This window comes from Tursiops truncatus, chromosome 8 (assembly GCF_011762595.2).
Source record: "Tursiops truncatus isolate mTurTru1 chromosome 8, mTurTru1.mat.Y, whole genome shotgun sequence".
Taxonomy (NCBI): Eukaryota; Metazoa; Chordata; class Mammalia; order Artiodactyla; family Delphinidae; genus Tursiops; species Tursiops truncatus.
Genome location: NC_047041.1, coordinates 695447 through 723047, shown reverse-complemented (window position 1 = coordinate 723047; position 27601 = coordinate 695447). Strand labels below are relative to the sequence as shown.

Sequence of the window (27601 nt, the reverse complement as noted above, 5' to 3'; positions counted from 1 at the left end):
CAGCCTGTTTCACTCCCTAGCTGCAAGCTTCGCCCTGGTTCTGGAGCAGAGTGTCTGTGCCCCCTGCTCCCACGTGTGACCCACCCCCCACCCCCAGTGAGCTGCCCTCAGTGGCCTGTTAGCTAAGCGCTCTCCCGCGGGGGGAGCTTCTCTTTCCTGGACCCAGTTCTCTGCACGTCGGCTCGGAGGCCACCTGGCCAGGGGGGCCTTTCTGACGGCCCAGGTGGGATGCCAGCACCTCCCCAGCTGCACTCCGCCCCGCTTGCCTCATCCGTCACCTTGGAACTGATGACGGTTGTCGGAGGACCTTGGCCCCGAGCACCTGTGTCCTCTCCGGAGAAGGCAGCCCTGGGCAGGCAGAGCTCTGGCTTCCACGGCCCTGTGCTGTCCCAGGAACGAGGCGTGTCCCCCCAAGGCACCTGATAGTACAGGTTGGACGGTTAAATGAATGAGGAAAACTAAGACAGGGCTGAGGAGGATTAAGACTGTTAAAAACCATATTTGACTTTTAATTTCAAAACAAATTAAATACAGTTAAATTAAAACAGACCCGATAGTGCAGCTTGGGGGCTCCACCTTCCCCGTCTCTGTCCTCCGGCCCCCACCCCACTCCTGTACAGGGGGGAGCAGGGAACACACTGCGTTTGGAAAACAAACTAGCCATGGACCCAGTTCTGATTCATAGCAAACTCATTCCCAGTGAAGGCGAAAGCTGCAGTCCATCGGGTTGTAATTATAAATAAACACACGTGCAGCTAAGAGAGGGTATTAGGTGAAAACAATAGAAACACCATCTGCCAAAGAAAAGAGGAGACCATGTTGTCGTTACCAAGTTTCCTGAAACGAGCCCTGGGTTCCGGGCCAAGGCGGCCCGAGCCCAGCCAAGCCGCCCCTGCGTTTGGGGCTGGTCCTGGCGAGTGAGGCAGAGTGGTGCCCTGCATGAGTTCACTCGCTCGACGGTGCCCGCCCTCGCCCACCCTCCCTTCCCCTGCCACCCAGGTGGTTCCCAGGTGGTTCTCAGGCAACCATGGGTGTGGGACGTCCTGCAGGTGGCTCAGGACCCTCAGGGACATGAGCCCTCCCTCGAAGTTTTCGTGACTATGCTGAGGAGTTAAATCCACTTCAAAAACAGGCAGCCGATACTCCGTGAATGTTAGGTCGCTGGGCTGCGGCCCACTGCCCACCCACCCATGCACCCAGGAGTGGGCTCTCCATGGCCCGCAGACCCATCCCATGAGTCTAAGTGGAGTAGGGGCTATTAGCGGTTAAAAGTAAACACCTGTTCAGCGGGCTCAGGCCCTTCCTCTGCCTCCACAGGGGAGGAAAATTGTGCTTCCAACGCTCAGGAGTGTGAGTGGAGACCGGCGGAGGGCCGGCCCCGTCGGGAAGCCAGGGAGACAGGCACCTCTCCTCCTGGCTGAGGGCCGCACACGGTTCCTTGTCTGGGGCGGCTGGGCGGCCGGACATGAGGCCGGCTTGCTCTTCGCGCCCCCAGTTTAAGGAGAAGGGAGGTTTTACTTCCCACTCGGTGTGTAAATCGCATGATTTCCAAAGCAGTGTGTGCTCAGGTATCCTGCCCTCGGGGTCCAGATCATCTCTGCCCCCTTCCTTAAACCCCTCTGCTAATCCAGAGTCCCCCAGCCAGGGGCAGGGAGGAGCCCTGGGACCGCCCGGGCCCCTCCTCTCTCCTCCTGGCCCACCTGCTCCCTCAAGCCCCTGAGGCCTGTGGTTCTCATGGCTTTGGGTTGGGGGCTCCTGCTTCCCCAGTCCCAGCCCAGGCGAGGGGCCCGGAGCCCAGTGGGCGTTGGGGAGGTGCCGTGTGGTCTATACCCTGTGCTGGGTGGAGGACCCACCTCCTTCCTTGCGCTGGGACAAGAGCCGGGGAGGGCGCTCTGCTCCCTCCACGAGGTTGAGGTATGGGGAGAGCAGCCCTCTGGCAGCCTGACTCCCCGCACACAGGGCTGGCTGCCTGCCGGGAGCACAGACAGCCTTACGCTCCGCAAGCAGGAGCCAGAAGAAAGCCGGCCGGAGGGGCTGCATCTCCTCGGAGCAGCTCGTTCCTGATGCCGGGGGTGGGGGCTGCTTGCCGTCTTTCGCAGTCCCTGGCCAGGTGTCCTGTGTGGTCGTGGGGCCTCGAGGGGGAGCTGGGGAGCCCTCTGCTGGACTGCTGGGGTCTTTCGCCCCCTCCCAGCCTGGCATCACTCCCGGGCTTGGGGCCCATGGTGTCTGCCCCGGCCGGCCCTGCCAGGGCAGATGGAACAGAACAACAGGTCTGAGGTTTCTGTGCTTTAGGGTCTCCGTCCTTTGTCCTGGCATCAGGCTGGTCTCTCTGAAGGCCCCAGAGTAGAAAGGAGGGTGACGGCGATTCCACAGGAGTCCGCCTCGGAGGGACCACCCGCGTGGGGAGCACAGGTGGCCAGGAGCAGGTCTGAGAAGGGGGCTCCTGTGACGGGGAGAAGAATGGGGGAGGCGTGAGGGAGCCGCTGGATCCTGGGCCCCTGAAGCGTGACCCAGGGGCTCCGCAGAACCCACCCCCGGGTCCCACTGAGAGGCCGGGAGCGGGAGAGGCAGGGAGTGATGCTCTGTCCCGACACAGTCTCAGTGGCAGCGACTGAGGTGATTTTCTAAGTTCAGGGGACAAGATAAGCAGACCCCCTGCGGTCCCCTGTGGGCAGGGCCATTGCCCAGGTGATACAGAAGCTTCAGCCTGACTCCAAGGCCAGAGGACAGAGGTGTGTCCCACTGTCTGAGCTCCCACCTCTGATGAGATCACAGAGAAGCTCATAGAAAATTCCTGGCTTTGCCAATCACCTGGCACAATTCACTTCAGCTTTACTCCACCTCATTCCTTTGCCTCTAAAACACAGATGGAGCCTGTGACCTACAGCAATACAGGGTTTTAACCAAATAAAGGCACTTCTCCGGAGGTCCAGTGGTTAGGACTCTGCGCTTCCACTGCAGGGGGCATAGGTTCGATCCCTGGTTGGAGAACTAAGATCCTGCATGCTGCGTGGCTTGGCCAAAAAGAATCAAACAAATAAAAATAGCAACACTTAGGCAGGACTTATTATGTGCCAGACTGTTCCTGGTGCCTCAACAACCCATTCTGCAGATGAAGAAACTGAGGCCTACAGAAAGAAAGGTCAAACCGAGCAAAGTGGTAGCTTGGGAGTCAGGCGAGGCTCCTCGGTCCACGCTTTCACCAGGACGGAGGAGGCACCTGCAGGAGACAGAGCCTGGGCGGGTCCACACAGCAGCGCCTCATAAGGGGACTGGCTGGTGGCCAGGATAACAGTGGTGATGACAGGGAGCTGTCACCAGGCAGTGCCTGGAAGGTGAGGCCTTCCAAGCAGCTGGTGGAAGAACCACCCAGCCACGGGGGGAGGCTGGCTCCTGTCGACTTCAGCTATGCTTCCTCTACTCCACGGGGCATTTGCTCTGACCTTCACGATTAAAGACTAAGAGAAAAGTCTTGGCAGATTTACTCTGCATCCAAGCTTGGGTGGCCCGCCCAGTGCATCACCTGCCTGCATCCCCCTACCTGTGTCCTGGGGCTCAGATCTCCACCATGGGGTCAGTGAAGCCTTTTTTCCCCTCGTTCACCAGCACCGGCTTCTCAGTCCGTGTGTGCCAGACCAGGATCTGTGTGTTCAGAGACGTGAGACCACATGGGGCAGGCCCCTGACCTCGCCCTCCCACCCCTGCCCCCTCTCCTTCTGCCCTTGTTCCAGCAAGATTTTCTCCATTGTTCTTTATTTCTACCTACGCCCTCATTCTTGCTTTTTGTACATAGGCTGCATTCAAAATATCTGTTGGAAACAGAAAGTCTACAGCTACAGAAAAGAGACAAACAGGTCTCAAGGTTTCCTCTTGCTTCTCATCCTCCCCTGCATTTCTTGATGGGTCCAGAGGGAGAGAGAGTTCCGGGACCTTCAGCTCAGCTAAGTGACAGCCCAGGCCCTGGCTGGAGAAGTCCAAACTTGAAGCAGCGTGTGTGTATATGTGTGTGTGTGTGTGTGTGCATGCATGAACATATGTGTACGTGTGCCTGTGTTGTGCATACGCACACCCATGTATGTTCCATGCATGCATGTGTGTATGCGTGCACATGCATATGTATGTGTGCGCCCGTGTCTGTGCATGTGTGTGCACACATGGAGGTGTGTCTGGCAGGAGGGTCGTGGAGCCCAGCTGCTTCGAGGTGAGGGAGGGATTCAGTCCTGGGCTCTGTCTCGCCGGTCGCCCCTCCCTGCTCCCCCACCTGCCATCACCGTGGCTCCTGAAGGGCGATAAGCTGCCGTCTTGGGAGGCTGTCTGGGGCCCTATTTCCTTTTCCCTGATCTAGAGGGAGGGCTTTGTGGGCTGGAGAAAGCTTGCATTGCAGCTGTCAGCTCTGCTGAGGGGCTTACCTTGGTGCAGTTGGCCGCCTTGGGCTCCAGGTCACCGAGGGTGACAAGTTCTCGCAGGAGGCTGCTTTCCTGGTAGCCTCCCTTCACGCCGCGGAGCTTGAAGTAGGCCTGGCTTCGCTGCAGAATGAGCCGCAGGTTGACCGCAAACCCCGCCATGTCTATTGCAAACGGCCGGTGGGGGTCGAACACAGTCTTCCAGCCGACCACCTTCCCGGCCCCATTGACCCTCGGGGCCTCGTACCGAAGGCCGCCGACGAAGGCTACGGGCCACACGGACACCCGCCTGGTGCTGCGCATCTACAGAAGGAGAAGGGTCAGGGCGCCTGGGCGGGGATGGGAGTCGGGGCACCCGGGCTGCTCGGGGTGGGCATCTGCGGAGGAGCACGCCTGGGCTGTGGGCAAGGCCACCCCTCCAACCAGCTGATACTCGCCTTGTCACGTGACCTTCCCTCTTTGTCCTTTGCTGCAAAACTTCTGTCTCCCCAATTTAGAGTCTGAAATGACTCCTTCCCTTCCCCCCACACTGTCGTGACTCCCAGACCCGGAGGACACTCAGAGAGTCGACAAGGAACCCCCTTTCCCTGTCCCCCCACTGGAAGCCCTCACGCAGACAGTGCCCGGAAGCCAGGGCTGCGGCCAAGGCCGATCTCCTCCCCCTTCGCCAGCCGGGGCTGAAGGCCGCGCCGGGTCCGCACCCTCCCCGGGCCCCATATACGTCCACGAATCGCGCACCTCCTCGAAAACCTCCAAGCTGTAGGTGTTGTCGTCGTCCGCGAAGTACACGACGCCGGGCTGGCTGGAGTTGCGCGGGAAGGTCTCACGCAGCCAGCGCAGGGCCAGGTTGCGCTGCATGGTGCCCCGCGGGATGCGCGGGTCGCGCGCGTCCCCGCGCAGCTTGTAGTTGCGCGGCGTCTCCACGTGCAGGTGCGTGTAGTTGAGGCCGGTGTCGCGCAGGAGGCGCGCGGTCAGCGGCGTGCGGCGCGGTGCGTCCTCCACCACCAGCCAGTGCAGGTTGGGCACGTGCAGCAGTGTGTTGGCCAAGCGCGTCAGCTCAGCCTTCTGTACCGGGCGGCTGTAGGTGGGCGTCACCACGTGGATGGTGGGCAGCGTGTCGGACCAGGGCGGGGGCCGCGTGTACACGTACTCGGTGCGCACCACCTCCACGATGTCGCGGTCGGACATGCAGTACTCCCTGGGGTCCACGCCGGGTGGCGCCTCGCGTCGGGGATCGCTGCCGTCATCTGCGGGTTGGAGGGGGGGCGGTGTGGGCAGCTCCGCAGCAAGTACCTCGGCCCCCCCGCCCCATGCAGCTCTCCTCTGCTCCACCCGCGGGAACGTCAGCGCATCCCTGCCTGGGGCCCTGTGGGCTGAAGTTGGCGGTCAAGGCTGCTTGCCTGACATCCTCCCCTGGGTTCTGCTAGTTGTGACTCCCGAGATGACACAGAAATAACCTCTCCCTCCTTCTCGCATTTGACAGCTCTGTAGCTATTTGACGGCAACTGGCCAAATTCCAAGATTGCATCCGCGGTTCGGGTTTTATGTGACAAAGTGTCCTCTCCTTACCACCCTATACCCTTCACACCTGGTCAGAGCTGACTGCACTGCCTCGCACCGGCTGGGGCTGCAGAGCCCCGGGCACTGCCTCCCATGCCGGAGGGCAGCGTTAGTGCTGTCGTGGCTACAGCACACCGTGGACCCGGGAGTCTGCGGTTACCTCGCCCCGATTTTTCACAAACCCTGGAGTCAAGCGGGGCTTACTGAATCTTGGTGCAGAGTATCTGATACTTAACTACTGCATTTTCTTCTAGGGTGTTGCCCATAGCTGGCAAGATAATTCTGAACCCTGTGCCTGTCGTCGCTGACTTTATTCTCACATTTGTGCAAAGGGGCAGAGGGTGGAGACCCATCTCAGCTCTTCTGGGGTTTGGTGTCTGTCTCCTAATCTGCAATTTCCGGTCACACTCTTTCAGCCACCTGGAACCCTACCTGCCCCACACCCAGCCACGTGTGCCCATGTGTCCCCAAGGACCCCAGGAGAGGCGTGTGTGAAACCTGGCAGAGGCCTGGCCTCTGTGACACACTCACAGGGATGAGAGCCCCTCTCTCCGGAAGGCACCCTGCGCCCGCTGGGGCGGCTCTAATGACCAAGCTCTCTCTTGCATCCTGGACATTCTCCCCATGGGCAAAGCCAGCAGTCCTCTAATGAGGGGAAATCAGCCTATGGGTATTCTTTTTTTTTTTTTTTTTAAATGGTGTTGATTCATATCTTTTTAAAAAAATTTTTACTTTAAAAAAATTTATTTATTTAGGCTGCGTTGGGTCTTTGTTGCTGGGCGCGGGCTTTCTCTAGTTGCAGTGAGCGGGGGCTACCCTTCATTGTGGTGCGTGGGCTTCTCATTGTGGTGGCTTCTCTTGTTGCATAGCATGGGCTCTAGGGTGCTCAGGCTTCACTAGTTGTGGCATGCGGGCTCAGTGGTTGTGGCTCGCGGGCTCTAGAGCGCAGGCTCAGTGGTTGTGGCGCACGGGCTTAGTTGCTCCGCGGCATGTGGGATCTTCCCGGACCAGGGCTCGAACCCATGTCCCCTGCATTGGCAGGCGGATTCGTAACCACTGCGCCACCAGGGAAGCCCCCACGGGTATGCTTTTTCTTAAAGAGTCCCTTCTCTCTGAGGTGTGTCTTCCTGTTTGAAAGGCTGTGGGCCCCTCACTGCTCTCACACCATCTCAGCAGGAGGTGGCAAGCGTCAGAGGACTGACCTAGGGATCTGAGTGCCTGGGCTCAGACCCTGTGCCACTCTGTACTAACCATACGGCCGTAAGCAGGGTGCTTGGCTTCTGGTGCCTCAGTTTTAGAAACTGCAAAATGGAGCCAATACCTGCATCTCCTTTATCGAGTTGCATGTGTTAAAGGGCTCGTAACTCTGCCCCGAGGCTCACCATCCCTGGTAAGCGGCCCTGTTCCTCATGGCTTCTTGCAACTATGGAAAGGATGGCGTGAGTGGTTACCTGCAGGGGGTGAAGTGGGGTCCAGCCAGCTGCCGCCCCCTCCCTCCTTCCCATGGTTCTTGTTAGCCCGGGTGCTGGCGTGGGGTTGGACGCTGGGCACCGAGGGGCGGGGACACACGTGCTCCCGCCTCTCAGGGAGCTCCCAAAGGCCAACCAGACACCGACAACGAGACACACAGTGGTAGTGGGAGCCTGCGCCTGGGCCGTGGGTGCAGGGTCGGGAGACTAGCGCAGATGCAGGTAGCCAAGAGCACTTGCAGGAGGAGTTTTGGGTCAGACTGTGAAAGACAACAAGCTTGAGGAGAGCAGCTTCTGACCAGGGTATAAGTAAAGTTTAGTTTATCCTGCCGTGAGTAAAGTTTTGGAAACCAAGGCCCGGGAAGGACACTGAGAGTCCCCCCCCCCCCCCCCCGGCTGGTGGGTCTGTGCCCTGGTACATTCTCCGCGCCTATGACAGGGCTGGGTCAGGGCTTCTGCCGCCTTTGGGTCCTAAGGCCTCCCTAACTTCCTTTGCTGCTGCCTTCGTTCTGTCTGTCTTGGCTGCTCTGGGGAGAGTGGATGCCAGTTCCCTGTCCTCAGGCAGGAAGGGCAGTGCTGAGCGAAGCAGCCTGGCGTCTCTGACCCCAGAGCCCTGCCGAGAATGGAAGCCACGTGGTATTATGTCCCTTTACATGTGGTAAATGTAGTGATGTGCTGTTGGGTGACAACTCTAAAATGATAAGCGCCAGGGACTTCCCTGGCGGTCCAGGGGTTAGGGCTCGCACTTTCACTGCCAGGCCCCGGGTTCAATCCCTGGTCGGGGAACTAAGATCCCACAGGCCCAGCAGCATGGCCACAAAAAAAAAAACAAAAAACAAAAGTAAGCACCAAGGAGAGGTGCTGGATTGGGAGGAGGACAGCTCCAGGTGCCCCCGCAGGCAGTGGGCACTTAGCCATCTCCAGCCTGGCCCTTCCTCACGGAAGCCTCAGGACCCACTGGGGCTGAGCAGGCCCCAATGTGTAACTGTGGAGCAGCCCAGCTTCAGACTGTGGCTCTTGGCCCTGCCTGCACCCGAATCATCGATTCCTAGCATCCCCCCACCCACCCCAGTCCTGTCAGCTTTCTCCCTGGGACGTGCCTGGGCACCTCTGTGTTTCATCAGGCTCCCCGGGCTCCCATGGGAGAAGGGATCGAACAGAGAGGGGGGGAGTGTGGGACTGGAGACTGGCCGTGAGGGGCAGGCGCGGGGGGATGCGCACGTGTACGGGTTTGGGGCATAGGGGGCCCTGGTGTGAGAGGGAAAAGCTCTGGGCTGGGAGCCAGATGAAGCCAGTTCTAACCCGGCTCCAGGGGACTTGCCTCTGTCCAGCCTATTTTCAGCAGGTGGCACTGGATCAGGGCTTCCTGATCAGGAAGAGAGGAGCGAACAACACACTCGCCCTGAAAGGTTTTAAACAACGCAGGCCGGGAATCCTGGCCACCCACCCCTGAGCCCTCCCGGGTGCACGTCCTGGGAACAGGTGCAGAGTTGCCCCGTGAGTCTGTGCCTGTATGTGTGGCATCATCAGAGCCCCAAACGGGCCGAGACCCCCCCGCCCACGGGGGTACGGTCATCAGCCTGGCTCGTCCTCGGTTCCCCAGCTACCGAGCGGGTGAGAGTCAGGACTCCAGAAGCCCTGGCTGTGGTCACCCCATCAGCAAAGCCCGGCAGGTGGGGCCGGGCGGGGGCTCACCCTTGTGTGCGGTGAGCAGGGGCGCGATGGTGCTCTGGTGCCACACGGTGACCAGCAGCGTCCAAGGCAGCACGATGAGGAAAATCGCAAGGATGTCCCGTCTCTTCGGCATCTCCAAGGCTGGCTGGGCCCACAGCTCCTCGTTACCTGAGCGACGGCAGCGGACGGCGGCGAGCACAGGGGAGAAAAGAACAGGAATGGGCCGGGTGGGCCAGGCACGGGGCAGCAGGAAGCTGAATGCTGGCCAGCAGGCCTGACCACGCTCACAACCCACCCATTGCCGAAGCAGGTCTGCGGAGTCCGGCCCTACCGGAGTCTGGTGGGTGCTGCCTTCTGAGGTGGGTCAGGAACCCTGCGGGGTGGACACCTGCAAGAGAGAGCAAAGGTGGCGGCCAGAGACCTGGGCAGAACAGGTCCCCGCTGGCCGGCTCGGGACGCACAGCATCGTGTTTTCAGGGTGGAACCTGGCTTCTGCCAGTCCGTGGGGTGCGGCCAGCCTCTGTCCTCACAGGTGGCGGTGGGTGCTGTCCACTCAGGGTTCAGACACACCTGCCTGGGTTTAACCCCAACTCACTTCTGTGCCTCAGTTTTCTCATCTATGAAATGGGCGCCTTCAGCACCTACTTCCCAAGGCTTCTGGGAATTAAATGCGTTAACACCCGTGGAGCCCGTGGGCTGGCACCAGATGGACACAGCAAGCGCTCGGAACGAGTCAGCAGCTGTGATGGTCGCAGGCTTGTGCCCAGGTGGTTATTTCACAGCCTGGATTAAGGAGTGGACCCGGACACGATCTATTCTTGCGAAGCCCCCGCGGAGGTAGGGCGGAGGCCGGGCGCTGCAGCTGGGCGTCAGCCAGGAGACGTGCTCCCGGTGGGGCTGCCACGTCCCGGGGAGATGGCACTCAAATGGCAGCAGCAGGGGCTCCGGGAGCTCCAGGAGAGGTGCCCTGTGGGTAGAGTTCCCCTCTGGCCCGGCTGCCCACATGCCAGGAGACAGGCGCTCAGCCTCCGGACCGCCATGGAAACTGTCACATCCCAACGTTCACCTTCCTCCTCACTTCTGAGCTGAGTGCCGTGCAAGATGCAGCTGGGGTCCACAGGGGGAGGCGTGAGGGAGGACAGCCATGGGCGGCCCTGGCCTGTCCCAGTGTGTGGGCCACCCCAGTGCCCAGCACCGGCACACCGAGCCCCCGAGGCCGCTCGCTGCCCACCCAGCCCCCCGCAGATGCACATTCGTCTCCCGCAGAGCTGAGAGCCAGGGCTGAGCAGGATCTGGGCTCCCGTTTTGGAGGCAGTGTGTCCTCCTCCTTGCCTGGTCCTCTCTCTGCCAGCAGTCCCCATGCCTGGTGCAAGAACCGTGTTGTCTTCCAGTGACAGGCACTGCGGTCTCCCGGGGTGGCCCCGCTGCCCCTGCCACCCCTGGCTCCACAGCCTCCTTGGAGTCAGATGGTGCACGGCCTGCCCCCCTGCCACCGGCGTTAAACGGTGCAGGCACAGAGCAGGGAATGATCCTGGGGTGCGAGCTGTCTCCTCCACACTCCTTGTCGTGGCCCGAGCAGGTGGGAGCCCAGAGTCCCACCCAGGATGCCTGTCTGCGTCTCCTGTGCTGCGTGAGCTCGTGCTACATCCCCGCCCAGCCCCTTCCCTGCTCCAAGGCCACAGGTAGGGCTGCGAAGGGCTGAGCTGGGGCCTCGGTTTGGCGGGGCTGTCTCAGGCCACGTGATGGGGGTCAGAGGCGCTTCCAGTAGAGCTGGCTGGGAGGTCTCCTCTGGTCCTGTGATCGCCTTGGAGCTTTTCCAGGCATCCTGGTCTTGGGGAGGCTCTGGTTCCGGCGGGGAAGCCATGGGGAGCTGGCCTGCCCTGGCACTCAGGCAGCTGCGCTGGGGCAGCCTCCAGCCTCCGGCACCTGCCCCTCCCTCGGCCGCCCGGGCTGCAGTTTGAGCAAAGAACAGCTGGTGGGGAGCATTTGTGGGGCCAGAGATGCACTTGACACTCCACGTTCAGTCTTCCCAACGCCTGGGCCGCAGGCGCTGCCCTCGACCCCTTCCACCTGGAGTTTGCAGAGGCCGTGAGGGTCCGCATCTTGTCCAAGTCACCGTCGGCATGCAGTGGGGCCAGACCTGAATCCGGGCCCTTTGGGTCTGAGCTGCATCAGGAGCTCGGGAAGGAGGGTCAGGCCCCAGAGCCCCTTCCGGGAGGCCCCCTGCAGGGCCCAGCACCCCCCTGGGGGGAGCAGGAGGGGTACCAGGAGAGGAAGGGGGGCCGTGGACGCCAGGGCCTTGGAGGGAGGCTCTGATCCCATCCGCTCTATCTGGTCAAAACTTCTATGAAAGGAAGGGGGTGGGGCGGGCAGAAAAGCTCTAAAAATAAACTTAGCCATAAACCCAGTTGTGCATTAATTACTCTGGAAGCCATTACGGCTTGCAAACCCCATAACTTTAATGGAGGCTATTATAAGCATAGCAGCAAAATCAGGGAGCGAATTACCAGGCGGTTATGAAGCAGAGCAGGGGGAGCCCCCAGCCTTGGAGAGCACCAGCTGGCCAGCAGGGGGCGGGTCTGAGGGAAATGGGGCCTGGGCTTGGGCGTCAGGGAGCAGAGGCCTGGGGGGACCTGGGCTGGGAGCAGCGGAAGCTACCCCAGACCCAGAGGCCCAAGTGTGAGACGGGGCTGCAAGGATGACCACTGGCCTCGGCCCACTTTTCCCGCCTGGCCCTGGAGGGGTGGCGGGCAGCCTGCCTCTGGTCCAGGCTCAAGCAGCCGCAGACCCAGGGCCGCCCTGGGCCCTCGGTGGCCACGGGCAGAGGAGTCAGTGCAAAGATGGAGGAGGGGCTCGGCCGCACCCGGAGCCAGGAGGAGGGGTGCGGCAGGGAGACTGCGGTGCTTGAAGCGAGGTCCTGCCGGCGAGAGCGAGGGTGGGGCCCGGTGTCCGCCGAGGCCAGGACTCCCCACCAGCCACCGCAGTTCATGTCCGTGACTGGCCCCCGCCGCCCAGCCCCTCAGCAAGTGCAGACGGGGGGCCTCGGCTGGACACAGACAAGGCTGCGCCGAGGGGCGTGTGAGGCCCATGGGACGGCACAGGGGACGTGAGGGGGCGGGACAGTGCTCTGGCTGCTGCCCCCGGGTCCCCTGCTTGTCCTCCTCGGCCTCCACCCTCATCTCCACACACAGGGCTGGACTGGGAGGTTCTTATGAAGTTTCAGTTCTGCCATTTTAGCACCTTGAAGTTAAGACAGGGCTCTGGCGGGAAAACGGGGTCGGGTGGCATTCAAGGCCAAAGTCAAAGCAAGAGGCCAGTGTAACAGCTGATTCATGGGCCAAGCAGCCCTGGAGACTGGCCACATCTGGGGAGACCTAGTTATAGGAATTTGCCTATGGGTTTTAGGGTGTCATGGGTTGTGAGAACCAGGGGGTGTCTGGGACCCAGATGGGGGGCTCCGATGTGTCCAAGGCTGGGCTGTAGCCGGGCAGGCTGGACAGGAGAGGCTGGGCCTGGGGAGGCAGGGCCAGGGCAAGGTTGGCTTCCAGGCTGGACGATTCCAAATGCATGGATAGGCTGCCTCCTGAGCTGCAGGATTCAGACGAAAACCTCACCCGCGTCCCAGTACCTGCGGAGGAGGCTGGTTTAATTCCATTCAGCAAATATTAGTTCAGCATCGGTGGTGGGCAAGGCCCTTCTGGATTCCCTGGACCACACGGCAGCAGGGAAAGGGGCTTCACACGGCTCCGTCCCATCCCTCAGGGAGGTGCTCCGGAGATGGCGTGTGCATGTGTGTGGCGGAGGTCAGTTTCACACAGACCACTCCAGCCCTCGCCTCTGGAGCAGGATAGGAGCCGTGGTGCCCATAAGCCCGGGACGGTGGCGGTCACAGGAGGCCGCGGGGTGAAGAGTCCTTCGAGGTGATGCGGACACTGCACGTGTCCCGACAACTGCACGATCAGCGGTCCTGTCCCCGACCACACGCTCTTCACTGGCCAGCGTGGCACTGCCCGCTTGGGAAGCAGGGCTGAGGCCTGTCCTGGGAGTTCGCCACCCTCTGGGAGTTGCCCCGCTGGGCACACCGCCTTTGGCCTCAGCGACGACTTCTCGGAAGTGATCCAAGACCTTGGGACACTCGGTGAGGAACCTGCGCCGCATCCTTTAGAATTGTTATGTTTCCCACCAATCTTCACCTCATTTGGAGAACGTTTTCCCTAGACTCGCCTCACGGAATCTTCTGAGAGCATTCAGCTTAGTTTTCCTAGGAACGACACATTTCTTTCTTTCCAGCTCGTGTTTCTTGGTTTATGTCATATTCCGTGATGATGAGAACAAGCAGAAACTGTTGCAAACAGGCTGGGAACCAACATTATGGACACTTGGATCACTGACCGCCAGAGGGGACCCCCAGCCCCCTGAGGACATCAGTCCTGAGTCACTGGAGGAGAGGTGGTGAGGAGAGCACTGCCGTGCCCGGGAGGAAAGAAACGGGCCCAACACCGGGAGCCTGAGTCCCGCTGGGGCCGAGCAGATGTCAGGGCCCGGGTTATGGGGGGCCGGGTGGTGGTGTGAGAGGACGGGCGGGGGTGCCAGGGGCTGCAGGAAGCAGGACACGGGGAGGGGTTAACAGCAGACAGCAGGCGGGTGCAGTTAGGGCTCCAGTTCTACCCTCCAGCCCCAGACAGTGCCCGGGAGGGAGGCTGGACGCCGTCCCCGAGAACTGCAGGGGCCCTAATGGGATCAAGGGATTAGTATTGATCCTGCGGCCGCTGCTCAGGACAAGCCAGATGCCAGAGCTAATCAGCTCCTGTCCAGTCAATCCACACTCCATTAACTGGCCCCAGGCCTCTCCTCCCTGGCCACTGCACCCACACCGGCTCCACGGGGGAGGGGGCAGGACACGGGGGCCTCTCCACCCACCATCTCTGTCCACTTCCTGCTCCTGTCCCCACCACCCGCAGGGGACTGGACACAGAGGGGTCCACAGCTCCTTCCACCCACGAGGAGGGCGTGATGCCCAGGAGGGCTCAGGGTTGGCCCTGCAGCTCACAGCCCTGCCCTGGGCAGGTGGGATTCATTTCTTCATAAAGCCGGTCCATTATCTCCACAGCAGCCTGTGGGGCAGGCAGGGAGGTTTCATACCCATTGTACACGCGAGGAAACCGAGGCTTGGAAGGGCCCAAGGTCCTGGAGTCAGCGGAGCTGCTCACATCCAGGTGCCCCATGCACAATGCCCCCTGCCTGCAGGCCGGCCCCCCTAGGGCCACCCCAGGAAGGGGCTCCCCAGCGGGCTTTCACGGTGGGGGCTGAGAAGGAGGGGTTCTCGCCAGGAGGCCAGGCCCCGCTGGGGCAGAAGGACGTCGGCTCGGCTCGGGCAGAACAGCTGTGGGTTTCTTTCGCCCGAGAGTCAGGAAACACAGCTCATCGGTCGTCTGTCTGAGGTGGCTCCCTCGTTTTCTTTCTTGGTTTTTCAGATATAGCCTTGGGATCAGGTTTGGATTCTTAGTAAAGAGTGAAAATGGGGGTCTGGTCTGCATGGTCTCCCCTGCATCACTGCAGGAATTTGAATGGAACAAGCTATCAGCAACCGTGGGTTTACTGGAGTTCCCAAATCAGCGGCGTGGTCTTTGGGCAGAAGGGCGTCCACTCGTCCCACAGCCTCCCTGCAGGAGGGCTTCACCTCGGGGGTTTCCTGCTGCTGCTCTGGGCTGGGCCCGGAGCACACGGGTGACCCGCGGCTTGGCTCAAGGTGGGGACAGCGACCAGAGGGACACAGACCGGATGGAGAACTGCACCGTCTGACAGTGGCCGGCTGGGCCGAACGCCCCCTCTGAAGAGCCACCACGCAGAGGGTCTTGGGGTGGCCGTGCAGGGCTGGGCGGGGAGGGCACCCAGCAGCGAGGTGCTGACGGGAGCCCTGGGCAGGCGGGCAGAGAGTGGCACGGCCGCGGTCCTCCCCTGGTGGTGGGGGGGCAGTGAGGGCAGGCCCGGCTCTGCCATCTGTGGACTGGGGAGCGGCCGCTGCATGGAGTCCAGCTTCTGGCCCTCGGCTTGGGGGAGGCTTGGTCTTGGCAGGAGCTGCCTCCCCGACCCCCTCTTCCCCCTTCCTCCCTGTATCTCTGTCCCTGCCCCCTTTTGGCAACCACGCCAGCTTTTAAGAGAACGTCACTGTCCCCAAGACAAGCACCCCTGTGTTCTCCCGCGGCCGACCTGTGGTCACGTGCTTACAGCTCTAACCACCCAGTTCTCTTCCATCTCCACCTTCCGTGGGTCAGGAGCCCAGCCGATGTGCGGGGTCCCCTGCGCAGGGGCTCCTGGAGGGCTGAACAGGCACGCTTGCTTCCACACCCGGGGTTGGGGGGCGGCAGAGGCCACTGCCCCAAAGTCACAGGACCGTGGGCGGCACTGCCCTCGGCTCCCTGCCCCGTGTCCTCGGCCAACATGGTCACCCACGCCCTGGGACAGCAGGGAGGGCACCCGGGGCAAGTCTGCCGCCGGGACGCGTCCTCCAGGACACTGTGAGACCGCAGGAGGGACAGCCCATCACCTTGACCACGTTCTCCTGGTCACAGGCGTGTCCACACTGAAGGCGTGGACAGCGGGCGTCAGAGGTCACGGGGACACCTTAGGGCCTGTCCAGCACAGCAGGGAGGCCAGGTCACTTCCTGACCCCAGCTCCCGTCTGGCCACGCAGCCGGCACACCCGAGGAGCTCCCCGTGGCCTCCCCCTCCCCCTGCCCGCTCTGGTCTCAGTCTCCTCCTCCAGCCTGGAGCTGTTCTGTGTCTGGAATGTTCCATGGACACCTTAAACACAAAAGAGACCCCACCGTCGTCTTCCTCCCAGAGCAGCTCCATCTTCCTCCTCGTCTCGGCGGCCAGCACAGAAACCCCGGGCCGTTCCCACTGCTCCCCGCATCCGCCGGGCCGTGCCCGGATGCTGGTCCAGGCCTGCTCTTTCCTCCACGGCCTCCCATCGAGATCTGTCTGCACAGCCCACCTCACTGCCTGGCCCGCCCCCCTGACGTGCCCTCCCCAAGACCTCCTGAGTCCCCCTCCGTGGCATCTGAGGCGCTCGGCTGTGCTGCCTCACCCCCCACTAACTGCATCCTCTCTGCTTCCCTTCCATCTCCTGCCACCACCGTCCCTGACCCCACGTCCAGCCCGGCGCCTTCCCTCCCTGCAGCGCTCGTGAGAGCTCTGGACACTGGCAGACCTGCCTTGGTCCATCGGACGGTAACTCCCCTCCCACCCCGAGGTCTGGGCCAGCCCCAAGGCCGAGTCCAGAGACCCAAAAAGCAAGCCAGCCCGGCCCTCACGGCCAGCATCCCCTCATGTCCTTCCTCCCTGTGGCCTCTGACCCCCGCTGCCCCCTTTGCCAGGCCTCTGCCATGGCCCAGCATGGGGGCCTGTGTGTCCCTGGGCCCGCTGGCTGCCACGGGGTCCTTGCCCTGTGGAGCCCCGAGTACCAGCTTCGTCACTGTGCCCCCACCCCCTGCCCGCTTGACTCCACCCGACTGGCCCGATGGCAGCGGCCGCGGCACCTGCTCTCCCTCCTCCTGGACGTGGAACTTGTAGTTTCACTCAGGAGTGTGGCTGGGGCCGAGTCCATGCTGCGAGCTCCACGGGGCCACCCTCTCTGGGTGACGTCACAGGGCTGCCCGTTCACGGCTTCACACACGTGTGCATGCATGTGTGCTCGTGGCCAGCACCCTATCTGAATGAGTGCACACGTATCTGTGGGCCCACGCGTGGGTCTCCAGTCAGCCAAAGATGAGCTCTCGAGCTGACCCAGGTGGGCTTCTTTGTGGCCGCAGCACGATCCCGGGGAGCAGAGGGCTCCACTCGCGGCTCCTGGGACCGTCTCCCTGCCCCCCGGCCTGCCCCCCGTCCTCCCGTGCCACAGCTAAGCAGCACCGGCAGGTAGGCCGCCCTGGCACAGGCCGAGGCCCCGCCCGATTCCAACACGGTCACAGCAAACGCCCTGGACTGAACACGCCAACCTTTCCCGCCAGCGCCCAGCTTGCTGCGTCGCCCAGCATCCTGTGAGGGGTGGGGCAGCTTGGGACACAGTGACACCCACCGGATCAGGCCAGTGCCTGTGGGGGCAGGAGCCGAGGGCTCCGCAGATTCTGATACGAGACAGACGGCGGGGCTGGCGCACCGGACGAGCAAAGCCAACAGCTTCTAGTGGACCAGGGCGGCAAGAGCCACCGGGCGGCTGGGCGGGCCTCCCCTCCTGACCGGCCGCCAGCATGGGTGGGAGCGGTGCGCTCCCTGCCGAGGCTGAGGACACCAGAGCTCAGAAGACGGTGGGGCCCTTGCACCCTGGGCTCCGGGAGCTGGGGTGGTGCAACCGGGTCTCCTTGACCCCCCTCCACTGGGGAGGCCCAGGGAGGCTGAGAAGGGCCCAGGGCTGCACTGCCTGGGGGGTATGGAGTGCTGGCTGCAAGGACGGTCCACAGCGTGGAGCCTGGCACAGGTCCTGGGGACCCTGGCTGGCCAGTGAGCAGGGCATGTGGTCTCAGCAAGGCCAGGGGACCAGAACTAAGCAGGCTGGGTAACCTGGAGGTTCTGGCCCTGGAACTGAGGGTGTGACGCCCGGCTGGGCCAGGACGGCTGTGCAGGGCCGTGGGCGAGGCTGGGATTCGGATGCCCTGGAGGGGTGTGAGCGGCCGAAGGCAGTCTGTCCCCACTGCACCATCCCCTGCCCCCGGGCTGTGCAGCCTCCATTTCCTCTGGTGCTGATGGCGAGCAGTTTGGGGTGGGGTGCTGACCGGGGGAGACCACCTGGAGCTCTGCGCCCCCGGCCATATCCCTCCCCCTTCGCAAACTTTCCCAGGCCTGAGCATTCAGCGTCCACACAGCGAACGGCCAGCCCGCATCCTGCGAGAGCTTGTCGGTTTTCGTGTCTGTCCGCAGCCCCCAAGCCACGGACTCCTCTGGATCCACCCCAGGCCCGGGCCAGGCACGGAGCAGGGGCTGCACCAGTGTCCCTGCGACTGAGTCCCTTCTCGGCGACTCTTACCAGGCCACTCTGCGATCAAATGAGGCGTCCATGGAAAACACTATCACGGCGCCTGGCCCACAGGGAGCACCACGAATGCTGGGCGACGTCAACTGTAATAGAAATTATAGCAGCAACCATGTTGTTTGAATCCAGCCGAGTCCAAGTGTCTGGAAGAGAAAGGGAAGCCAGGGCACCTCAGCTCCCCCCGGGTCAGCACTGACCGGCCTCTGGGCAGTTCTTCTAGCAGATTCCTCCCTCCCAAGGACAAGGCTGTGCTGAGGAGGGTGGTCCATGGGCGTGGGCTCCGCGGCGGTGTGATGAGCGGGATGTCCGGGCTCCTGGCCGTGGGCTGCCTGCCGTGGGCTCACGCAGCTCTCTGGGTGGGCACCGCTTTTCTGTTCCTCTTTTACACATTTGGAAACTGAGCTGGGCCTGCCCTGGTGTTGGGACACCTTCCTGTCCCCCCGCATTAGTCCTGTGTCCCTGCCCAACCTCCAAGATTCGCACCCAGGGCAGGACCGGGGATTTCGGAAGGTCAGGGGTCCCCCGTCCCTCCTCCTGTCTCCAGAGCTGTCAGAGCTGCGGTTCTCCTCCTTCGGGCTGAGCTTGGGGGTGTGGGACCATCGACCCCGAGCTGCCCGTTTCATGCCCTTTCCCCCTGGAAGCAGGTGAGGGCTCCCGGAAAGCTGCTCTCACCACCTCTGTTTCCTGTTACTCCTGCCGGGTCCCTCGTCCCCCCACCCCTGCGTGTCAGTTGCTCCCACTGCCTGATGAGAGACAGTTCAGGGAAAGTGTTGCAGGAGGTGCAGGGGGTCCAGCCCAAGAAGGCCTGTGAGCCCGAGTGGGCAGCACGTGCTCCCCCTGAGAGGCATGACGGATGGAGGGTCCCTAAGCTCGGCCCCCAGACGGTAGATCCCGCCGACACTCTGTCTGTTTTACAGGCCGTGCACTATACAGCCGGCAGCAGGGCAGCACGACGGCTGAGACGGGGCTGAGCACCACGGAGCTGCGTGCAGAGGGGCTGGCCCTGCACACAGGGCTCCTGGGTCAGCAGGGCTCCCGGCCCAGGGACAGGCTCTGCGAGGAAGGGTCCCGGGTGGGGTTCTGGAGGGAGCAGGGCAGGCGACCCCACCTGGTGCCTCTGCCTGGCATGCTCTTCCCTGGCCGGGCTCCTGCCCCACCTCTGGGCTGGCCAGGCACACCCTCCTGGGGACGGTCATGAGGGCTGGGCTCTAGGGACACGCGTTTAGTACTGGACAGGCGGGGGAAAGCAGGGCTCCATCCTCCTTGCTCCTCATGGCACCTGGTACTCAGAGCACAGAGGCGTCTGCAGCCTCCCGGAGGGAAGGGCAGTGGGGAGACACCACTGTTGACCACTTCTGCCCCACAGTCTGGCATCAAGTGACCCGCCAGCCTGATGACCAGGCAGACAAAACACATCCACACGGTGCGATCCAGCCCGAGCGAGGACGAAGCCCTGACCCCTGCTCCGACGTGATGACCCTGGAGGACGCTGCACTCAGGGAGGGGCAGGCGCAGCCCGGCTAAGCCCATGTGACCCACTTACAGAGGCGGGTAAGTGGTCAGACTCATAGGGACAGAAAGCAGAAGGGTGGCTGTCAGGGCTGGCGGCGGGGGGTTGAAAGGGTACAGAGTTTCCAGTTTGGAAGATGAAAAAGTTCTTTAAGCAGTTATCCCTGCTTAGAGACAAGACATGAGGGTCACAGAGAGGTTAGGCGATGGCCCAAGCCACACGGCTGTGCGTGGCAGAGCCAGGATGTGAGTCCAGCAGCCCACGCTCTCAGCGCCTCACTAAACCAGCTTTGCAAGATGGAGATGGATGGTGGCATGACACCGCGAACGTACTTAATGCCAGTAAGCACTTAAAAGCGGTTAAGATGGTACATTTTCATTTTACTTTACGTGTTGTTTTTTTTTTTTTAACTACAGAAACGAATCTGTCAACCAGAAGTTCTGGTTAGATGGGTCAGCAATGACCCATCCAGACACCAGGGGGGCATAAGAGGGCTTTCCTTGCAGCGGGGCTGGGTGGGCACCTGTGTGTGGTCCCAGTGCGTGGCCCTCCTGCTGGCTGTCACTTGGGAGCGTTACCGTGAGGAAACATGCACAGGGCACGCCTGGGGGACGCAACCCCAGGGGTTCCAGATGAGCTGCTAGGAGTGAGCAAGACGTGGCCGGAGGATGGAATGCACACACACACACATGTGCACTCACACGCATGCAGGCATGCACACGCTGGAACACACAGGCACGCACACGCAAGGCAGCCTGCTGGGTCTCCAGCCTTGGGTGTGGGGAGGGGTGGAGGCTGGAATGCTGGTTCTCGGAGGGAGATTTACAGGAGGGAGAGGAAGTTAATATCGGCAGGTGATGAGTTAGGTGAGTAATGCTTCGGCTTTAGTTCAGAAGCTTTCTGAGGGAAAAAGAAAAGCACCTGCTCAGAGGCAGTACGGCAACCCAAGCAGAGCCGCCTGGGAGCAGAGCGGGCCCGGGGCCCAACGGGCAGCCCCGCTGTGAGCCGGTCCGTCCTTCTGCTCCGTGCTGTGCGGGGAGGGCTTCCCCGGAGGCCTGGTGTGGCCACTCCACTGGCCGCACCTTCCAGTAACTGGGCCTCCAGGGATGCGGCCTGACACCCCAAGTCCACTCTGACCTCCAAGGGCATCGGGTCAGTGACGGGGGAGGGGGCTGAGGACGAGCCTGGATTTCCTCAGGCTGCAGAGGCCGCCCGGGGGACCCCAATCAGCTAATGGGGACCCAGGGCTTCGGGATTGGGCTGAGTGGAGCTGGGAGCCCCCAGAACCGGTCTCGAGCCAGCGAGGGCCCCGATGGCTCACCCAGCCTGAGGATTTCCAGGCTGACCTCGCCCCTCTGGTCAGAGTGTGCAAGCACATACCACGCAGGCTGATGATTCACTGGTTTAATCAAGGTTTCCAGGGTATTTTTAATGCGTTGCCTGTGGCCTGAACCAGCTGACCTTCCCTGGGGCCCTGTCAGGATAGTTTAGCTGGGTCCTCCTGGGCCAGCTATCATGGGAGGAGAGCGAAGGCCTGTGCCGGCTGGTGGGGGAAAGGAGCCCGGCTCTCAGGCTGGGCCTCTTACCCCGAGCCTGGGGGGCTGCTCCTGTGGTCCTGCTGCCTGTCTCTGTCCTGCCTGTCTCTGTCCACAGGGGACCTGAGAGAGGGAGGGGTGGGCATTGGGAGACTCAGGTCACAGTCTGGGACAAGGCACCAAAGTGCTGTGTGACCTGAAACAGGAGTGGACCCTCCCTGGGCACCGGCTTCCTTATCTGCAGAAAGAAGGAAGCACCTACAGCCACAGAATCCTAATCCCAGGCCAGGCCGTCTGCTGGCCTCAGCGCTAGTCCATGGCTGCGGATGCGAATTCCTGCTCCCAGATCCGTTCCCTCTTCCCTTTGCCTTCTCGGCTGGTGGGCTCCCCACTCCTGCCTCCTGCTCCTGGGGCGTCCGTCATGGAGAGCTTACCAAGGGAAGCGGCGTAATCGCGGTGGGAAATGTTCACATGCTTCATGCTCCTTTCATTTCAGATGAGGAGATAGAGGCTCCTGAGATTCTGTCACCCAGAGAGCGGCCGACACAGCTGGGCCTGGAACCGGGCTCAGCCAGCTGACCGCTAATCCCGTCTGGCCCAGGGCCCCTCTCGCTCCGCTGGACCTTAGGTCCAGGGCTGGGAGCCCAGGCAGAGACCTCACGTCCCCACCGAGATGCTGGCGGAGGCCGGAACCCCATTTGCTCCTTTTACCTTGAACACACGGGGGCTAAGGAAATGCTCTTTGGTGGGAGGTGCGTCTGCTTCCCTGGGGATCTGGCAGTGTTCATCTGCAAAGGCAGACACACACCCCACCTCATTTTCTGTCCCCGGAGAGTGGTGCAGGGCTTATTAGCCGGCCATGCCCCCATCACAGGGGAGGAAACCGAGACTCAGGGTGGCTGGGAGACGGAAGCAAGGCCACACGCTGGGCCCCTCGGCACGCCTGGCACCAAGTAGGCTGTTCCCTAAGTGTCTGTTAGGTGAAATCTTAACTAAATGAGTAATAAAAAAAAATTGCTAAGCAAAGCACTCCTCACGTTCTAAGTGAGTAACATGATTAACTGTAATCCTCATTCCTGCCTCACAAACATCCTGTTATCCCTGCTTAGAGACAAGACATGAGGGGCACAGAGAGGTTAGGCGATGGCGCAAGCCACACGGCTGTGCGTGGCAGAGCCGGGGTGTGAGTCCAGCAGCCCACGCTCTCAGCGCCTCACTAACCCAGCTGTGTAGAGCCCGGAACAACACTTGCCAGGAGAACTTGGGGACGCTGGGCACATCCTACGTGCACCCACGCCATCCAGTATGGTGGCCACAGGACACGTGTGCTACTGCGCTCTTGAAATGTGGCTGGTGTGGCTGCGGGATGCCACCAGGGAGGGAGAGCAGCCGCCCCACGTCCAGTGTTGGGCTCTAAGGCTTCTGAGCGCTGGTTAAATGAACAGCCCAGAGTCCTGAGCCTAAAGACACTCATGGCCTCCGAGGACAGATTGTTCAACTACTTCACGCAGAAGGAAGCAAGACGGGAGAGGAGTGAGGGGGAGGTGACCGCATGCGCCCAGGCTTGCATGGGGGTCAGCAAGGACCCGCAGACCGGGTCCCCTCCTAATACCCACAGCCCTGCCCTCTGGTCTCTGCTCCCCCTGCTTCCCTCCCCCCTCCTCATGAAGCAATAATAACGGCTCACGTCTTCTACCTGCAGGGCAGGAGAAACCCTGCTGACAGCTCTAATACTGCAGGCAAGGCTCATCGCCAATCCAGCCAACTCTTGGAGGTCCAGACTGAGACTCCCCACTTTTGGGCTTATCGGTGGCAAAGCCCTAATCCCTGCCAGGCGCTTGGCTGGAAGGCCGCTGTCCCGCTGTCAGCTGGTGTGCTCAGGGAGTACAGATTCATTTTAATATTGGCTGAAGCTAAACCTCATTAGAAAAGTAAATTTGCTGTAGCTGCGGAAAAAAAAAAAAGCAACCCACACAGTCCTTCCTCCTAAAGCTAAACCGGAAACCTGATTTGATTTTGGATTGTTTGACGCTTTACGTCCCCAGCACTGGCCCAGAGCCTGGAACACAGTAGGTGCTCAGTGAATGTGTGTGGAAGGGGGCTTTTGAGCGACTTCCGCCTACTCTGCCAGCTTCTAAGAGGCCACCGGCCTGGGGTTCTCGTCAGTTGTGTGGATTTTTGGGGACAACCACTGTCTGAGACGTGCAGTGACCACACTGACCACCAATTAGACACGGGACCCATGTTGCTGCCATTCGGCAAGGAGACACCAAGCATGTCTCGATGCAGAGGCATGGCAGGGGCTGGACAAGCCCCAGAGTCCGGAGGCGTGGGAGTCTGAGGGGAGAGCCGGCAACAAGGCCAATGTGACCGGCCCCAGAGTGGGCCAGAGAATTGCTACTCCAAATTCTAGAGCCATCCAGACCCCAGAAGAAGGTGGGGGGGAGGTGAACGCAATGCAGATGTTACAGTAACATCCACCGAGCACTTCACCTACAAACAGCCTGGTGGGAGAGGCTCCTGGATTTATGGGCCTTTGGGAAACCAGGGCTTACAGGGCTCCGCTTTTCCCGAAGTCCACCCAGCTGGTCACAGAGGGGCTGAGGCTGCCTCGGCCTGGCCAAGCCTGTGCCCTGCATGGCACTACCTCCCTGCCCCCCACCCCACGCTCTCAGCAGGGTCCCCAAAGGCCTTCTGGCCTGGAGGTGCAGGAAGGAGGTTTTCCTTTTCCTTCTCCCCAGGTGCTGGATCCCCCAGAGTCCACTGTACCCCGGGGCCGGGAAGGGTGTGGGGCAGGCACCAAGAGATGGGTCTCCCTGAGAGTCCCAGATCTCACAGCCTGTCCCCCTTCTGCCTGAGGACCTCCCTCTGAACCCCACATTCATCCGAGCCTCGGGAAGAGCCCTCCTCAGTAGGCCGTCCCCCCTGCTCCACGGAGGGCCTCCTGCCCTGGCTGATGGCTGCCGGGGGGGGGGGCATCCTGGAAGGAGGCCCGAGGCTAGCCCACCCGTGCCCCTGGGCCCCCGTCATCCGTGCCTCCGTCTTTGTCTGCTGTCTCTCGCACGCTTCCCTGCCTGCCTCAGGCTCTCAGATTCTCTCTCTTCCCCAGCCCTGCCCCTCTCCCCCTTCAGTTCTCAGCAGAGGGGAGTGCTCAGGCCTCTCCACCCCAGCTCAGGCCCTCCTCCGGCCAAAGCTGAACTAACACGCTCCCTGATCCTAGAGCCTGGCTCGGGGCAGCTCACCCTGCCGAACCCGCCACGCTTGCAACGCTCCTGCCCTGCCTCATACGCCGTGCCACGACCAGACAGGTACAGCCGCCCGGGGCCCCTCACCCCTCGCCCTTCAAAACTACGGTGGGAAAATGCAGGTCCGTCCAGAGGCCCGATGCCGGGGACAGGGCAGGCCCCACCGGCATCTTCCTCTGGAGCCCCTGGTCTCTGCCTGTCCCCATGCTTCAGGTGGACGGTCAGTGCCTGCTGGTCCAGAAACCTCTGTGCACGTACTCAACCCAGCACCTGTGAGCCTCCAACAGCGTGAACAAGGAGGGATCCCCCAGCATCTGCGGGTCAGGTACAGAAACGTGCACAGCAAGCCACTCGGCGCCGGTGCTGAATGGGGCACAAATCCATCAACCCTCCCTGTTCCATAACCGGGGCAAGCCTTCCCGCTCCCATCCAAAGGGGCACAGGGGAGTGCATGCAGCTCCAGAAACTTTGGGGGTGATGGGCATGGACTGGGCACAATGGATAGTCTCTTTGAAGGTCTCACGGGGAAGGGTCTTTGTTCCAAACAAAGGAAGGGGGGGACTTGACGTTTGGCCCAGTACGGGCAGTAGCCGTCACCAGCTAAGCAGGTTTGGGAGGAAATGTCTCAATCTCTGTGGTGAGGGACAGAAGGCAAATCTCAGAGGACCCTGGAGCCACCGTCCTGTGAAGCCACGCGCCCCACGACGCCAGTAACTTACGCAGCTGTGCCCCGTTTCCACACAACCACACTGGAGGTACCACAGGCTCTGTACTGGGACATCCGTGCCCAGTCCTTTGAACTGGTACATGTTGCACAGCCCAAGCTCCCGATGGGTACCCCACCCAGACTGGTACCCACGCAGGTAGGGCTGTCCCCACCAGCCTGGGGCGACCAGCTGTCCGCAAGGCTGGCTTCAGCGTCCAGTGCAGAGAGCTCCCCGGAGCCCCTGAGACCCAGTTTCTACAAGAATCCAGGCAAAGGGTGCCCAGCTGAGACTAGGCCCGGCCAGGGGAGGTCGGGGCAGGGGGGCCGGTTGGGGCCTTGTTTATGCATCTGTGTCTGGGTGGGTGCGGTCTCTCCGACCTCAGCTGCTGGGTCCTGGGCTGTCCCCAGGCACAGTTAGATCCCTGGCCTCCTACTCCAGTCTCTCCTGCCTCACCTCTCTGTTCCTTCTCAGAAGTTGCGGGCTCTGGCTTGGGAGGGACTAGGACCCCAGGCCGGAGCCCGGCGGCGGAGGGCGGGTGGTGAACTTGGTCGTGCCTCCCCCGCCCCCTGCACTGTACGTCCTAAGGACGCTGGGTCCTCTCAGCACCGCTCAGCCCCTCAGCCTCCCGGCAGAGCTTCAGAGACTTAACTTGCCAGTGGCTGGAGCCTCAGAGCTTGGGGACGACGCTGGGGAGCCGCTGCGGCGGGTGCTGGCCCCCGGCTCCCGGCCACCGGGAACCACCTGCTGAGGTGGGGAGGGAGGAACCAGCGAGCTAAGAGCCCGGCCGGTTGTTGGAAACTGCCGAGAACCAGCTTCCCCTTCCCGCCGGCCCGAGGAGGGCAGGCATCGCCCAGGTTTCGTTTCGCAGCCCCTCGGCGGCGGCAGCGCCTTCCGCCCCGGCCGGGTCCCCAGCTGGCTCTCCAGCCGCCCCACTGCACGCACAGCCATACACGCGCGCGCACACACACACACACACACACACACACACACACACGGGCGCGCGCATACGCGCTCGGGTGGACATGGCGCGGGGACCGATGCGGAAGCATAAAGGGGCTCTGTGCGCGGCAGCGGGGGCACTGACCTGCGGCGGCGAGTCCGGATCGTCCCCGGCGCGCTCCATCGCGGTGGCGGCCCCTACGCGCCGGCCCCGGCGCCCCCAGGCTGTTGGCCCGGGTCGCGCGCGCCTCCAGCCCCGGGGGCTCTCGGGTTGCGGGCCCCCGGGGGCCCCTTCATCGCTGCGGGGTCCGCGCCGCCCGCCGCCCCGGCCCGGCCCTTCTGCGCTCGGCGAGGCGGAGGCCGAGCCCGGGAGCGCGCGGGGGGCGCGGGGCGGGGAGCCGGGAGGGGAGGCCAGGGGGGCAGAGACGAGCGGGGCGGGCGGGCCCGGGCGCAGGGCGGAGGCGCGGGCACACCGGGGCGCGCGGCCGGAGCCCAGCCGACCGGGCCGGCGCGGAGTCCCCTCGGCGGCGGCGGATGCGCCCGGGCGGCCGCTTCTGTGACAGCGCCGCCAGCCCCGCCCCCGCCCCGCGCCAGCCCCGCCCCGCCTCCGCTCCCCGCCCCGCCCCCGTCCCCGCCCCCGCCCCGAGCGAGCGGAGGCAGCCGGCTGGACCCGCACAGCTGGTGGTCGGTACCACCCTCGCGGGCTGAGGCGGGGCGCGAGGAGGGAAGGACCCCGGAGTGGTACCACCCTCGCGCCCTCCCCGGCCGAGCCGGCCCCGGCCCCTCGCGCTGGAGCTGGGCTGCGGGCGGGGCGACACCGCCAGGCCTCGCTCTCGGGAGTTAAAACCCTCCAACCCCCACCCCGCCTCCATCCAGGCCGTTCCTGGCGCCCAGCTTGGCAGCCTTTCTCAAAGGGTGATTGTTTCCGGGCTGGGCAGTTGGGGGGCGGTTCTCTTGGACAAGGAGGCAGAGCGGGAGAGTGGGGAGGGTGGGCCCCCCCCGCTTGGCTTCAGGCACCCGGAGAGGGAGGTGGCTGGTGGGGGCGGGTGGTACCGATACAGGGTGCCTGTGGGGTGGAGCTGGGGGGGTCCTCGGCTGTCGGGGCACTGCTGCCTTGTCGAAGGCACGCCAAGCTGCTGTGGGTCAGCCTCCCCACCTCCCCCTATCAAAGGACCCTGGACTTTCCAAAGAGAAGGCAGCAGGCCATGTGGGGGTTTGGAGAGAGGCTGGAAAGGGATAACAGGAGCAGAGAGGAGCAAAGGGCCAGCAGGTATCCGGAAATGTCAAGGGCTCCTTGGGCCAGGAAGCCCCTGCATGTTCCTTGCTTGCGTGTGCCCCGTGGGCTAGGGGTGTGAGTCCTATGCGTGCGCATGAGAATGTATGGGGTGCAGCTGTAGCCCTCCGTGGAGATACTGCCAAATGCTCTTTTGTCAAGTTGCCGGAGACTTAGAGGCCATCCTTGTATATGTTTTGAGGTTTTGCACTCCCAGCGGTCCTTCTCCCGGACATCTGTAGTCAGGGCCACCCT

General features: G+C 62.5%; 1 protein-coding gene across 9 annotated transcripts; it reads right to left on the bottom strand.

Annotated features, from left to right (window-relative positions):
• Positions 1-479: 479 nt before the first annotated feature.
• B3GAT1 (beta-1,3-glucuronyltransferase 1) lies at positions 480-26598 on the bottom strand. Of its 9 annotated transcripts, none has more exons than XM_073807955.1 (7): positions 26219-26598; positions 18132-18280; positions 9402-9494; positions 9128-9274; positions 5142-5776; positions 4410-4706; positions 480-2443 (listed from the first exon to the last, which is right to left on the bottom strand). In XM_073807955.1, the coding sequence occupies exons 3-7, from the start codon at positions 9403-9405 to the stop codon at positions 1991-1993; spliced, it is 1536 nt and encodes a 511-aa protein (XP_073664056.1). In that variant the 5' UTR covers positions 9406-9494; positions 18132-18280; positions 26219-26598; the 3' UTR covers positions 480-1990. The 9 variants fall into 9 exon arrangements, with proteins under 9 accessions (XP_073664056.1, XP_073664057.1, XP_073664058.1 ...); XM_073807956.1 differs by lacking the exon at positions 26219-26598 and adding an exon at positions 18335-19512 and having other exon boundaries at positions 18132-18223; XM_073807961.1 differs by lacking the exon at positions 26219-26598 and adding an exon at positions 3542-3642 and having other exon boundaries at positions 2310-2443; positions 18132-19512.
• Between the last annotated feature and the right edge of the window lie 1003 nt (positions 26599-27601).